At 40.2% G+C, this 14773-nt stretch overlaps 1 protein-coding gene across 10 annotated transcripts in view; it reads right to left on the bottom strand.

Annotated features, from left to right (window-relative positions):
- cacna2d3a (calcium channel, voltage-dependent, alpha 2/delta subunit 3a) overlaps positions 1-14773 on the bottom strand; it is a 130185-nt gene that overhangs the window by 75089 nt on the left and 40323 nt on the right. For all 10 annotated transcript variants that reach the window (XM_040152756.1, XM_040152760.1, XM_040152758.1 and 7 more), the window contains one exon: positions 3299-3358. In XM_040152756.1, coding sequence (XP_040008690.1) covers positions 3299-3358 — 60 coding nt within the window. The remainder of the gene's footprint in view (positions 1-3298; positions 3359-14773) is intronic.

Here is a 14773-nt window from a genome sequence, read left to right as displayed (position 1 = left end):
GCTTTCTATCGGCCATTATCAGGTCTGTAGCTTTGTCATTAAAGCTTAAACACAGGGACACTCACTTTGCTTGGCTTGTCTCATTGCTACCAAGTAATTATTGGCATACAGCACCATTTTAAGCTGACACGGTGTTGCTACCCCTCAAGCACAAACACATGCACAAGTGACACATACAGTACATGCAGATGCACAAACGCACGTCAACAAGAATAGTCAAATCACAAGCACATACACCGATCAGCCACAACATTAAAACCAGTAGCTGGTTCTAATACTGTGGCTGATCGGTGTGTCTATGAAGGCAGTTTTGTTAACATGCAAATTTGCCCCGTGTGCAACAAACCCACCCATCCAACACACACACACACACACACACACACACACACACACACACACACACACACACACACACACACACAAACACACACACACACACAGTACAGTTAAAGTAGGATACAGCAAAATATACAGAGTACACTGCTGTATAAAACCTGTACAGAAAACCATATTTTTATATATATCTTCTTACTTCATTTGCATGGGCACCTGGCATTGTTCTGCAGACTGTCAGGTTAAAAAACTTTGTCTAATTACATACACACACACACACACACACACACACACACACACACACACACACACACACACACACACACACACACACAAACAAACACACACACACACAAAGTAATTTTGCAACAAAATTTTTGGTCTCCTGGTGTACCTGTTGATTCAACTGGTGATAAACATTTTCAAGAATGGTGTTCAAACCCAGGCTAAACTTGTTGCAGTCAGCTGTGGGTGAGTTTGTAGGTGGAGCAGACCACAATTGTCAGACAGTAGAAAGTGACGCTGACTTTCTAGAGCTAAGAAAAAAAACATTTTTCAAAACACAACATTGTGCGACTGTGGCACATTATGGTCTAAATTTGGATCTCATATCTTTCAGTACAACACTGAGTCTTCACAGAAGCACCTGCTGATTTTTAGGAACTTAACCTGTATATTAAGTACCTTTAAGTAACCTTTTTTTTTTCTACATCAAACACCACTGTAGCTGCACTTCAAATATCTCTATAGGCCAGCAACTAATTATTATTTTCATTATAAAGTAATACACCAATTATTTTTTCAATTCATTTATGAATGACTTTATGTCAAAAAATGAAGATATTCAACTTACAATGATATAAAACTGAAGAAAGCAGTGTATCCTCACATTAGCAAAGCTGGAAACAGAGAATTTTAATGGCTTAAATGATTGATTAATTTTCTGTCCATCAACGGTTCTAGTAATCTATATTAAATAATACATATTATACACTATCCAAACCAAATAGGTCCACAAATACCAGGTCCTGCTCCTCTATGAAGCATTGTTAAAGTGTTACAGGGTGGAATTTCTTTTTTAGAGGGGGGGGAGTTGCAGAACATGTGGAAAATCCAGCAGGTGACCAAAAAAAGAGGAGAGGAAAGGAGTACCATGAGAGAAGGATTCAGAGCTGGACAACAGTCAGTGGTTAAATTTAGTAATTGATCCTCCTTAATGATCCATGACGGCAGAAAACCACAGGGAATTCACTGTAATGCCTTAAAGAGCTGACAGAGTAAACACATACTCACCGCCACAGGCACAGACACAGGCACACATAACACACCACAGACTTTAAAAGTAGTTTAGCAGCAAATTCTCCCAAGTCGGCTTAGCATCATATTTCCTCTTTAAAACTCAAGTTTCTGTTGTCGCTCCTCCTACTTTATTAAACTCTGGTCTGAGATGTGCATGATGTGGAGCAAACTCAGGCAGTAACATCACTAATGCACACCACCACACACATATTGCTCTATTCTGTCTCTCTCTCTCTTTCGCTCTGGCTCACACACACACAGACACACACACACAATACAAAGCTGCACTCTAAAAATTAAAGCTGCTCAAATGGATTTGAGGCAGAACCATGAGGGCAGAGGCAGGGTTTGGGGGTGTGTATGCAGATGTGATTAGCTGAATGCATTTGCCCAAGTCTCTAGAACTGAGGGTAGAACTCCCAGGGAATAGTTTAAAATGTGTCGAGTTTTTGAATAGGACTATGAGAGTGATATAATACCATAAATAATTCATGATTTGTGTTTCAGACTCAAAATTTGTTTGTCAAAGAGAAAATTCCGACATAAAAACATGAGGATTAATTGCTTCACCTCTGACAAAATAGATAAAAAGCTTCCCAAATACAGCTAAATTCTCTAGTTATTATTATCATACATCAGCAGGCACAATCATGACGCCTCAAATGAGTGGTAGATTTCTTCTACTGAGACTGAGGATTCGGATGACAATACCCCCAAGGTTTTCCTTCCTTGGGGGTTTAAATATTAACCTCATCTGATGGGGTGGAGTAGAGGTCTTTAACCCCGTCCAACATGACCTGACAGGCATAAGAAATCTGAGGGAGCTATGTTCATATTGACACATTATACTGTATATAATTATAACATATTTTCACATGCATACTTTTTACTTACGGTGAGTTTGGGGTCCAGGTAAAAATCAGTGAACACCAAGACCTAACATTTACTATAGACTTTTTTGATTTGCATACAAACAATCAGTTATATGCATGCAGCAGTCGGATGTAAAACTCGTCATCCGTCATGATAGCTTATATATAGACATTTTCAGTATTTGGAAATAAAACAACTTGCTTTGAACCAGTAAAATTACTGTTTAGGGGTAAATTTGGATGTGGTTCATGTCATCACATTTGTTCCATTTAAATCCAGTGCTCTGACCAGATTGCTAAATGCTAAAAGTTAACGTTGAGGTTTCTTTCTCGGGATATCTAACATTTTCTGGCATAAAAACAACCCCTCATGAAATCCTCACAATATGAGAGTTATTATATGAGTGGCATGTCTGCTCCTGTGAGGCTTTGAATACCCGACAGTGTGACAGTGGCAGACCAAGACATATGCTGACAAAATGATTATAGAGAGATGTGGACTAATACTTTTAAAAGAGAAAAGATTGATAAGCCTGGTCAAGTAAAACAGACTACGGAACAATATTCCTAATGTTTCTCCTCGTCCCTCCTCCGTCATGTCTACAGAGGCCCTTGTCATTTAATGGGCCTTTTTTTCCCCCCTGAAGACTAATCTCAGAAGCACTGGCATCTGTAGGATACATTATTTTCAGCATGAATTAATTAATGAACTTAGAAGAACAGAGGATGAACATGTTGATTGTAATGGTGGTTGTGTAGTCAGGATATACTGTTGATGCAGTTGATACACACACCTGTAGGTTTGGATCCTCCTCGTGCTGTAGGTGGGCTTCCTCTGCTGCCTCCACCAGTCTCTACAGGAGGAGAGGAGAGGAGAGGAGAGGAGAAGAGAGATATAATAGGTTTAGCACAAAGGTGAATTGATTAGAGGGTGAAAAAAAAAAAAAATAAGCAGAGAAACATCCATAAAGAAAGTAGCTTTAAAACTGACTTTATAAGCCCCTTAGCACTAGATCAACACTACAACACCTCAGGACACACACATTCACAGCAACACATTCAGACACAGAGATCGGACAGATATTTGGCCATCTTGTGAAAAGAGGCTATTTTCCTAAATGGTTCAGCAGTAAAGGTAATGACTGCCTCAGGTTTTTTGGACATTACCACAACAGACTCCATCACCAGTTCATGCTGTTTTACACATGCACTCTCTCTCAAACACACACATGCACACACTCACACTCATACACACACACACACACACTATCATGACCCTCTTGCTGCTACCGGCTGCTATGTGTGCCTGTAGGGTGATGCTGGTATCTGTGTGCCTTTGAGTCAAAGTTATGCTCTCTCTCTCTTTTTTTTTCTTTCTCTCTCTCTCTCTCTCTCTTGGGAACAGTCATTTTTGAAAATAGCTTTTTGTCAAAAGCAGGCTACATGATGTCACTTTCATCCTTCTCCAATTGCAGACAATCACAGAGAAATTTAAGTTGTACGGTCCCTTTTAAATTAAACTTCTCCCTGCTTTATGGCTTGCTTTCTTTGTGCAGTGGCAACCAGGGGAGTATATGGATGGTTATCTAGAGAAGCACATGTCAATCCACAGACTGTACGTAAAGATGCATGTAGCGAGGTGTGACATCACCCATTGGTTTGCATTGAAAAGCGTTCGTAGACAGGGTTGATTATTTTCATTATCAATCTACAATAATATTTTTTAAATGATTAATTCTTCATTTAGTCCAGATGTAGAGTTTACAATGGTAAAAAACAGAGAAAAGAAGGAAACCCTCATTACTAAGTGAAAGTCAATGAATGTTTGGCAGTTTTGCTTGATGAATCACTTGTTGTTTATTCATTTTTGTTGCTTCTCCGATGGATTAATCATTTCAGCACTAGTGAATATATGTGCATATGTGGGCTGTGTATGAGACAGATAGTCTTGTTGCCCCAAAGGGAGATTTGTTTTCGCAGCTTGTACATATTCCACACAGCAACATACAAAGACACAGTACTTACAGTACAATACTTGGTCACATATACACATATGCATTCATTCTGCCTGTATCCCAACCCACACTTAGATACACGTGTATGCACTCGCACAGATATGTCTAGATCTTTACAAACAGTTTCAATGAGGCAGCTTGTTCGGGCTGCTAGTGCAGAAGGGACAAAACTCCTGCCAAAGCGAGCTCTTCTCCATTTTCAAGTTCTGTATCTATGACCAGAAAGCCGCAATGTGAAGAGTGGACTGAGGTTTTGTGCAGCACAGCAGCATTTCAAACAGGCTAAAGGTGAAGGGCCTGAAGGAAGCTTTTTGGGGCTCCGAGGAAACAGCTGGACTGTCAGGGATTTCTCTCTCTCCCAAACACAAACACAAACACACATACACACAGACACACACACACAAACACACACACACATGCACTTCTTTCTACTACCAGCTGTGATGCGCATGGTATGTTCTCATAGCAAGTCATTTCTCTCATTCACAGCTGGTCCTATGAGGTTTGGTAATGCACTTCCATTTCGCATTTCCATTCAAATGGCTTTACTCGTAAAACTACTGCAATCAGCAAGCTTATTTCAGCTGAGGCATGTGTGAGTTCTTGTGAGTATGTCTGTGTGCGTGTTGTGCTGCTGCTCTGTCTGCAGGCAGGCTGTTTTGGGAGGTGAATACTGTAATCTCGAGTCTGGCCAATCATTTTCTTCACCATAGCAACACACCTGGCCATTGCATATCGCTGCATATCATTCTGTGCTTGATTCCATTCGGCTGTCGTTTCTTGCATACATTTGTTCTGCTTCCTTCCTGGTCTCTGACAGGCTTTTTTTTAGAATCAAACAAGAAACTCTTCTGCCTATGTGAGAGCATGCATGCTAGTGTGCATCCGGGCATCGAGAGGTACCACAGAACCTTAGGCAGGTGCATCTGCTGGAAATCCACAACAAAGCATCCTCTGGGAACACACAAAGATAAGGACGGTGGAATAAAGAAAGGATGAGAGAGGAATGAGAGAATAACATTCTCCAAAGGTCTGAATGCTTAGCCTCACAGTCCCAGCGAAATGTCAGATGCTGCCTGTGAAGCCGGTGTTGATAGAAACACACACTTCAGCATTTGCGAGTGTGTGGTAGTGTGTGTCTGTGTGCGCCTGTGTGAGTGTTAATGTTTTTCTCGGCTGACATGTGTTGAGATATTAGCCCTTTGACCTATTCTGTCTTGCAGCCGCTTTTGAAAATGTCAATCACTGAATGTGAGAGCGTGCAAGTATGTTAGTGTGAGCCTGACGAAATCTCATTGAATCTGAGTATTTTTTGTAAGAAAACTCAAAATTAAGCCTATTAATGTGTTGTATTAATGTGTAATTAATTAATGTGTAACAGCTGGCTTTAAGTATTATACAGCATTACATAATTTCATGGAATACATTCATAGATATATGGCCAATGATAATTTCATCTGTACTGCAGTCTACTGAACATATAAACACTTGATTCCCACCTGCGAGTAATCTATTCTGGCATATTATTCATCTATGGTAGTTTACCATGCAGAAAGATGGGAGTTTAAGCTCTAGGGTAAAAATACCTTAGTAGCAGGGAGTTTTTCAATCGGAAAAACAGATTACAGATAAGTAGGTACTACTCACTCCTGTGAATTTCAATTCCTCCATATCACCAGGATGAACATTCCAGGTGCTGTGTTTGTCTTTGTGTGCATGTTGTGTTGCTGTGAGCATACGCCTGTGTGTGCACTCTCTGTCTGCATGTGCTTGTGTGTGTTTCACGTATATTCAAATGAGCCTGCCACATCTTTTTGTCGATAGGTGGTCCTGCCAAAGAGTATGATGCAGGTAAAAAAAGTGAGAGGAAATGAATTTTCTTCTCAAGTCATTCTGTCAAGACTCGGGCTCGATACAAGATGACAGCAATAATTAAACTGACACAGTCAGAGAGGCGGGCCCTGTTGTCATCCTGAAAACACACACACACACAACCTCCTGTACACAAACATACACGTTCACAAGCATTCACTTTAGCTGACAGGGTAAAAGCTGAACACAACAGAGCTAACAAGACTTGTTGTGGTAACTGGATTAAATTTGTTAGCACTAGAAGAAGAGTCTGGCATCCCTACCTGATTACAGATCCCTGATGTGTTTCTGCTGGCCTCTGTCTTCACTACAGAGCTTTGATTCTCAACACAAACCTGATTAGACCTGAACCAACTGGTCTCGTCTGGGTCAGGCTCCATTTTCTCTTAATTTCCTCAGGCTCATTTTATTTGTCGCTTTGTTTTTAGCCTAAATCAAACCACAAGAAACAATGTGTTGTGTTAACAAGTTCACATCTAGCTTTGCCAGCACATTCTGTGATACCTTGGAGCTGCCAGGTTGGATGAGGTGATGCATATTAACACAAAGAATAATGCCTATGAAGAAAACGTTAGCATCAAGGGAATTTATTTTTACCTAATAGAAGGAAGAGCCTGAGGTATGGAGAAAATTTATTGATATTTATGTCATTATGTTTTGACCCAACTTTTGTGAGCCTGAAAAAATCTTACTTCCAACTGCCCCCCCCCCCGTTTTCCTAATGTAAAGTGAGGTGATGTCTTCCCCTTCAATTAACTACAATTTCTGCTCCCATTTCATAATTTTTTTCCTCCCGCCCAGTCCATTTCTCTGAAATTTGCAATCATCTACCCCCTTTCATTATCTGACATCATGTGATTATGATTTGCCTGACAAAGGATTCAGCATGTTTACACTTTCGAAAGTCAATAAACGATCTCCCTCATTTAGCTGTCAACTTAATTGGCTTATTGTTCTTGCACTGTACTTGCTGTGTGGTGGGTTTCCTGATGGTTGAAGCTGCTGACCTTAACAAATGTGTGTAATCCATTATGAATGCAACACTAAAGCCATGGAAGTTAGCAAAGGCTGTCATATATAGCTGAGCTATGCTAACAAACACCGCCAAAGAAGCAGAGCAGAGGTGGACGGCGGTCACATACATTATTGACTGCTAGTGGAAGTCTAGGACTTTTTTTGAGTAGTACATTAAGCCTTGCCTCGGCATATTCCCTCCACCAAGAGGAGGGGAGGGCAGTGGCCTGAATCTGAATGTTCTCCCAAGGTAGTCAGGAACAAGACCGCAGTCAACTCCAGTTCTAAATAGACTCACATAAAAAACATTCCCAGAGGTGCTATACGCTCTTTATTCAGTATGCATTTGTACTTTGCATTCAAACTTAACTTTTCTTTTTTCCTCTTTTGGGGTTATAATGTGTTGAAGAGATCTGAATATTTTACCTTGTGAGTAGCAGAAATGCTATTTAATACCCAAATGACTGACAGCAACTCAAATCAATCAAGATCAGCTACATTAATGAGCCCTGTCTTCATGTGTAGATAATAGCTTTGGCACTTTTTCTCAGATATAAATTTGTTTGTGCATCTAATATATCTATATGTGCGACCTTATATAAATAAAGTATAGTGAGCCATTACCCCTGGATGACTTGATATGATTCTGTTTGGCCAGATTTATAGCTTTTCCTCAGTTTTAAGAGGAAATGCTAACTAAGCCTTAGCCTACTGGATCAGGTTAGGTCCAATGGGTCATTGTTCTGCCAGGGGTCTGATCCGTCGAGGCCTGAGCTGGGCTGAGCTAGACTGGCTCGGGTCAGCCAATCAATAGCACTGGGGACAGCAATTAATATTGTCCAGCCAGGAAGAGTTGCAGCATCAACAAAATGGAAAAGTGCTCTGTGACACTTTGCTTCCTTTTTTTTTGCACATTTAGATTGGGTACAAGCCGAGTAGACAATGCATGGTTGACAGATACAAAGGGAAAGTGAAAGAGAGAGGGAGAGGCAGAGAGAGGGAGGAGAGTGGTGTGGTTTCAAACATCAGATGCCAATAATCAATACTTGACAAGTTCTCAGCAGTTTTGCTGACTGAAAGGGATTATGAAATGCTTAACCTAGCTCTGCCATCCTTCTCATATTTTCTCTTTCTTCACACTTTCTTCACTTTCATTTCATGCCTAGACTGAACTTTTGACTTATCTTTTTTCTTGACATTTACCTTACCCATCCTTCCAGCCTACATCCTCATTTAATCATTTTAGAAAACAATCCAATCTCTCTCACTTTGATGACTTGGTGACAGAAAAACAACCAAAGAGGAGAAGGAAGAGACAGTCACTGTCCTGACATCTACTGGCTGGCTCTGCCTTGTTATTAGTAGCCATTATTCATCACAAGCACACGCACACACACAAAAATGTGACAATGATCTGAAACTGAAGACAGCTAATGAAATGAGGGAAATGAGGGGAGCAGTGCTGTGAGCTCAGTTTGACTGAGAGACTGCAGGGCCAGACCACATCATTATAATCCCTATCAGAACTGTACAGTGCATTCAGGAAGTATTCAGACCCCATCACTTTTCTCACATTTTCTTAGGTTGATGGTAAAATTATTTAAATTCATTTTTTTCCTCTTCAATCTACACTCAATACCCCATCAAGACAAAAAAAAAAAAGAATTTCAGAAATTTTGGCAAATTAAAAATTAAAAATTAAAAACTGAAATATCCCATTGACGTAAGTATTCAGACCTGTTGCTATGACACTTGAAATGTAGTGCCTCCCATTTCTCAATCCTCTTTGAGATGTTTCTACAACTTAATTGGAGTCCACCTGTGGTAAATTCAATTGATTGTACATAATTTGGAAAGGCACATGCCTGTATAAGATCTCACAGCTGACAATGCATATCAAAGCAAAAACCAAGCCATGAAGTTGAAAAAACTGCCTGCAGAGCTCAGAGACAGGATTGTGTTGAAGCACAGATCTGGGGAAGTAAAAAATTTCTGCTGCATTGAAGGTTCACAACAGAACAGTGGCCTCCATAATTCGTCAGTGTTAGAAGTTTGGAATAAACAGGATTCTTCCTAGAGTTGGCCGCCCGACCAAACTGAGCAATCGGGGGAGAAGGGACTTGGTAAAAGAAGTGACCAAGAACCGGATGGTCACACTGGCTGAGCTCCGGAGAACCTGTTTGGAAAAGGGAGAAACTTCCAGAAGGACAACCATTACTGCAGAACTCCACTGATCTGGGCTTTATGGCAGAGTGGCCAGACGGAAGCCTCTCTTCAGTGAAAGAACACATGAAAGGTGGTTGGAGTTTGCAAAAAATGCACCTACAGGACTCTCAGACTGTGAGACACAAGATTCTCTGGTCTGATGAAACCAGGATTGAACTGTTTGGCCTCAATTCTAAGCATCATGTCAGGAAGAAACCAGGCGCCGCTCATCAACTACTGTCAACATCCCAACAGTACAGAGAAGTACAGAGATATCCTTATTAAAAACCTGTAACAGAGCATTTAGGACCTCAGACTGGGCCGAAGGTTCACCTTCCAACAGGACAATGACCCTGACCAAGACAGCGCAGGAGTGGCTTAAGGACAAGTCTGTGAATGTCCTTAAGTAGCCCATCCAGAGCCCTGAGTTGAACCCAATGGAACATCTCTGGTGAGACCTGAAAATGGCTGTCCACCACCGGTCCCTGTCCAACCTGAAAGAGTTTGAGAGGATCTGCTGAACGGCAGAAAATCCCCAGATCCAGGTGTGCAGAGCTTGTCGTGTCATACCCAAGAAAACCCGAGGTTGTGACCCCTACCTGTTCCGCTACCAAAGGTGCTTCAACTAAGTACTGACTAAAGGGTCTGAATACTTTTGTCAACGTGATATTTCAGTTTTTCTTTTTGAATAAAATTGCAAAAATATCTAAAATTCTGTTTTCTCTTTGTCATTATGGGGTGTTGAATGTAGCTTGATGAGAAAAAAGCGAACTTAAATGATTGGAGCATAAGGTTGCAATATAACAAAATGTGAAAAAGTGAAGGGGTCTGAATACTTTCTGTATACAGTGTACAACAACTAACAAGGCAAACTCTGGGATAAGCAAGTGTTAGCTCTCATACAATAAAATGTCTGTAATAAAAAAAAACACGTTTTCTCTCATATTAGACCAAATTTTGAAAAGGGTAACTGCAGACAAATGACATTATGCGTGTTTCCTTCCTCTTGTTTTTATGGGCATTTTCAATGTCCACATAAAAAAACCTGAGTGGAAATATCGCATAGTATCAATAGTGGGCAAGATGCTCTTGTCCCATGGTGACTCGCTAGGAGCTATTCTCCCTTGTGATATGACTATGTGAATGTGCATATGCACTCCAGGGAGGTAGCCAGAGGACAAGTTTTTCATTGATTTGGAATCTACTGCTTTTCACGCTTCTCATGTATAGGACAATGTCAATAAACTTGACATTTATCAATACAATAAAGAAAATGTGACAAAGTGCAATGGTAACAGACTTGGGGAATAAATCATGCGGTGCAAAAAGCATGTGACTTAAATCTCCACTGCAGCTTCCGCTCCATCGGAGTGGAGCGATGAGGAGGCTGTCAAATTCCTCATATCAATACATTAAACAAATAGAAATGCAATATTCCTGTCAGATTTTCTACATAGTTCGACTGCTAGTCTTTCACTTGCATCACTTTGTTGTGCTCTCTTCTTCTGCAATGGCTTAATGACACCCAACTAGAGATTTTGTGCTACCAAATGTTTGTCTTGATGCACATAATTCCTATTACTTGCATAACAGCAGTCGATAGAAAAGTGCAATAATTAAATAAATAATTTGAATTTTCTTTTGCTGATTTTTGGCAAATTAAAATTTGGATGGCATCTGGCTATTTTGTGGCTCTGACATTGCCCTTAAAGGAAAATTGTGGTTTATTACAAACTGGATCCCATTTTTATAACCATAATTTTTATGAACATAATTTTTTAATCACTTTATTTGGACGTGAAATCAAAAGTGAGGACACATGAAATGTCAGTAATAATCCTTAACTATGAAAAGTAGGACAGGCAAAATTTTTAACTGGAAGTTAGTCTTTAAACTGTTAAATGTTTAAGGTAAAAAAGGACAGTTTGGGTTTTTCTATTTGTCTTTGGCAAACCTGGAGGTTTGTTTCTCTGTCAGGCTTATTTTTAGCAAAGTTGTCACATTCTCAGCAATTACATTTCTGGTACTATGTTATAAGAACACAGAGAAATGACTACAAAAAAAACTACAAAAATAAGGCAGAAGTTGTAATACTAATAACAGTAAACACATCTTTATTCTCCTGCAGACCACAAACTGTGCCACATTGTTGAAATGCTAAATTTGTGTTTGAAATTCACTGTGCGAGTCAGAAGACGAAAATTAAAGTTCGTAGGAGGTTTTATAGGCTTGCAGCAAAATTTCATTAAAAGTCTTGTGTTTACCTTTTATTTTTAACATACGCCCACGCAGACTTCCTCTGCTCTACACTGGTAATCACGCTGAGGACTACAGAGACGTAGCTGCCACAGGTAAATGATATCAGCAGGTACAGAGCAGAGACCGAATGCCATTACAGGAGAAACAGGCCCAGCAGCAAGGCATCCACTCTGCTTTGAAGTGCATTTGTCACATGAAACACAGCCAAGCTTCACTTCAAAGAGGGCATTACAATAGTTCCACGCCTTTCAACTTTGATAACAACATGTTCACTGTTTCTTTAACCGTCTGCTGTTGCTGCCATTTCCAGTCTGCAGACAAGCTTTTTCAGGAGAGATAGAAAGAGGAGAGGAAAAAGAGGAGAGGAGACGAGAGGAGTTGCTGTCTGCTAAACAATGATAATATCCCATTGACTCAGGAACTGATGAAGGTAATAGCAATTAAAAAAGTAACACTGGCGAGCTAAGATACTTGCTGAGCCCAGGAATAAACACAAGTACAAACACATGCCTATGATCTTACAGTATACATGCTAAGCTACACACAAGGACACTCACACAACGTCCTTTGCAAGCGAATGTTTACTTTCAAACATTGTGTGATTGGCTTTTTTTAATCTTGTCTATAGTGGAGTTGCAAATTAATTGGTGAAGCAACTGAAAGACAGAACTGCTCTTGCTCAAAGTTTTATTTTCTCTTAGACAGAGAGGGGGATGTGCTTGCCATAATAATGTAGAGATGATAAGGGAAAGAGAATAGAGACATGAACACAATCAAACACCAATTTTAAATGCAATTAAACACACGTACACTCTGTCACTTTTTCTTACACACAGTTGCAAACTCACAACACGTAGGAAGCTTAAGTACTATGAATTGAGCCTATAAATACGTTTCTCTACCATCTTCCTTTCTCCAAAACAAAAGCATTATCTTAACACACAAGAATGAAAGCACAAACCTTTTCTCACCTAAACACACTTAAAAAGAATTACATCAGCAACTCTGCAGACACTTTAACAGATGCATCCTTTTATAGCAGCAGAGGCTGCTGTCTCTCAGCAGGTGGCGGTGAGCGATAAAGAGGGGGAATTGATGTGGAGACAGGCAGATAAAACCACGCTGACGGACAGGGGAGAATGCCTGCACGGAAATTGAATTACTGAAGCGCCACATATACTTTTAGCAAAAAGCAGAGAAATGGGAAGAGGTGGAGTAGAGAGAGGAGAGACAGAAAAAGGGGAGAGGGATGCTTATGGAGAGCTTTAGGAGTGCACGCTGTGCCAGACAGAACAGAGTTTTGGTAATAAACGCACAGATAAACTGGATAAAGATGGAGAAGAAGAGGGAAAAGGACTCATGGACACTGTCACTGTATGTTGGTGACTAACAATTCATCACAAGGCTAACTGTCAGTTGTAAAAATGAGAATGGTGGAGGTGAACTGGAATCGTGTTAGCAGCTGATAAGGTTTAAATACTCTGTGGACATGTGCATGGGGCCTTTTTTTTTAACTTCTCCACTTTCTTCAAATTTCTTTCCTTAACAATTATTCTTTGTCCTCCTCCCACGACATTCATCTGTCTTTGTGAAAGTGCACTTCTGCCATCCCAGTGACCAGGATTCCCTCTCATCTTCACAACAACCCCCGTAACTTTTATTCCACGCACAGAAGTGCACACAACCCCCTGAGATGTACAATTATTAGGCATCCAGCATCTGAGCAGGCGGCTTTAGAGAAGCCATTAGCTGACCGAGCCCTCATATCTCCAGGGGTTTAACGCACTCTCAGGGAGATGGCAGACACAGACAACTGTGTTACTAGACTCAATACATCTAATGCCAATGAAAATTAATCTTGTCAACAAGTAAGTTTATCAGAAGGTTAAAAAGGATTGATGATGAAAAAATGACATTTACATAAATCAAATAAAGTTAATACTGGTTTGGAAAGCATATAGCATTGGTTTAGTTACAAAACCATGTTCATTATTATTAGAAAACTGATTAAATCCTTGATTTTCTATTACAGGAGTTAATAATATAACCAGTAACAATATTCAATTAGAATCTTGCTTTCATGCCAACAATCATTGTATAAGAGTAGGAGTCATATTTTTTAAACGCCAGATGACTCATATTATTAAGAAATACTTCATTTTCTGTATGTGCTCAGGGAGGCTGTCATGCATGTGGATGGGTGGAAATGTGAACGCTTTCAAAGTGAATGTAATGCTGCGAAGCAGACATGGTTGTGCAATCCGATCGGGCAAAGGTATCATACATGAGAATAATAACACATGTACAAGCAAAGCTAAAGCATAGAAATGATTTGTCACTATCTGTGCCCCTCTCTCTCCCTCCCTCGTTTTCCTTTCAGCTTGCATCCTTGGACCAGACTCTCTCAGAGAGAAATCCAATTTCTGTGAACAGCACCATGTTGTCCTGATAGGATCTATCACCTGGAGCTAGAGCTGCAGCTACAGCGGCAATGCAGCGTGGACACATCCTGAATGCACCTGTTACAGCACTGACAATTACGCACACGCATGCACGCGCACATGCGCACACACAAACACACACACACACACACACACATACACACAACTGCAGACATGCAGAGCAGAAATGCTCAGATATGGATAAGTGTACCCATGTAATGACAACAGTGGTAAATGAAGCATTCAGATTGTTTAAGAGAAGAAGAAATAACGCAATACAAAAACAAGACATAGTCAGTGAGAGTCCTGCATGCAAAATTTTACCTGAATAAAAGTACAGAGTATTATCAACAAAATGTAGTTAAGGGATATTTCTGTTTATTTCAATGTGGCGTATTTCCAATAAATGTGGCTATTGTGGCTCTACGGCTTGTGCTAACTTTGCTCCCGCCTCCTCCGTTGC

This window comes from Xiphias gladius, chromosome 18 (assembly GCF_016859285.1).
Source record: "Xiphias gladius isolate SHS-SW01 ecotype Sanya breed wild chromosome 18, ASM1685928v1, whole genome shotgun sequence".
In the NCBI taxonomy this organism is placed as follows: domain Eukaryota; kingdom Metazoa; phylum Chordata; class Actinopteri; order Istiophoriformes; family Xiphiidae; genus Xiphias; species Xiphias gladius.
This window is presented reverse-complemented; position numbering and strand designations above follow the sequence as displayed.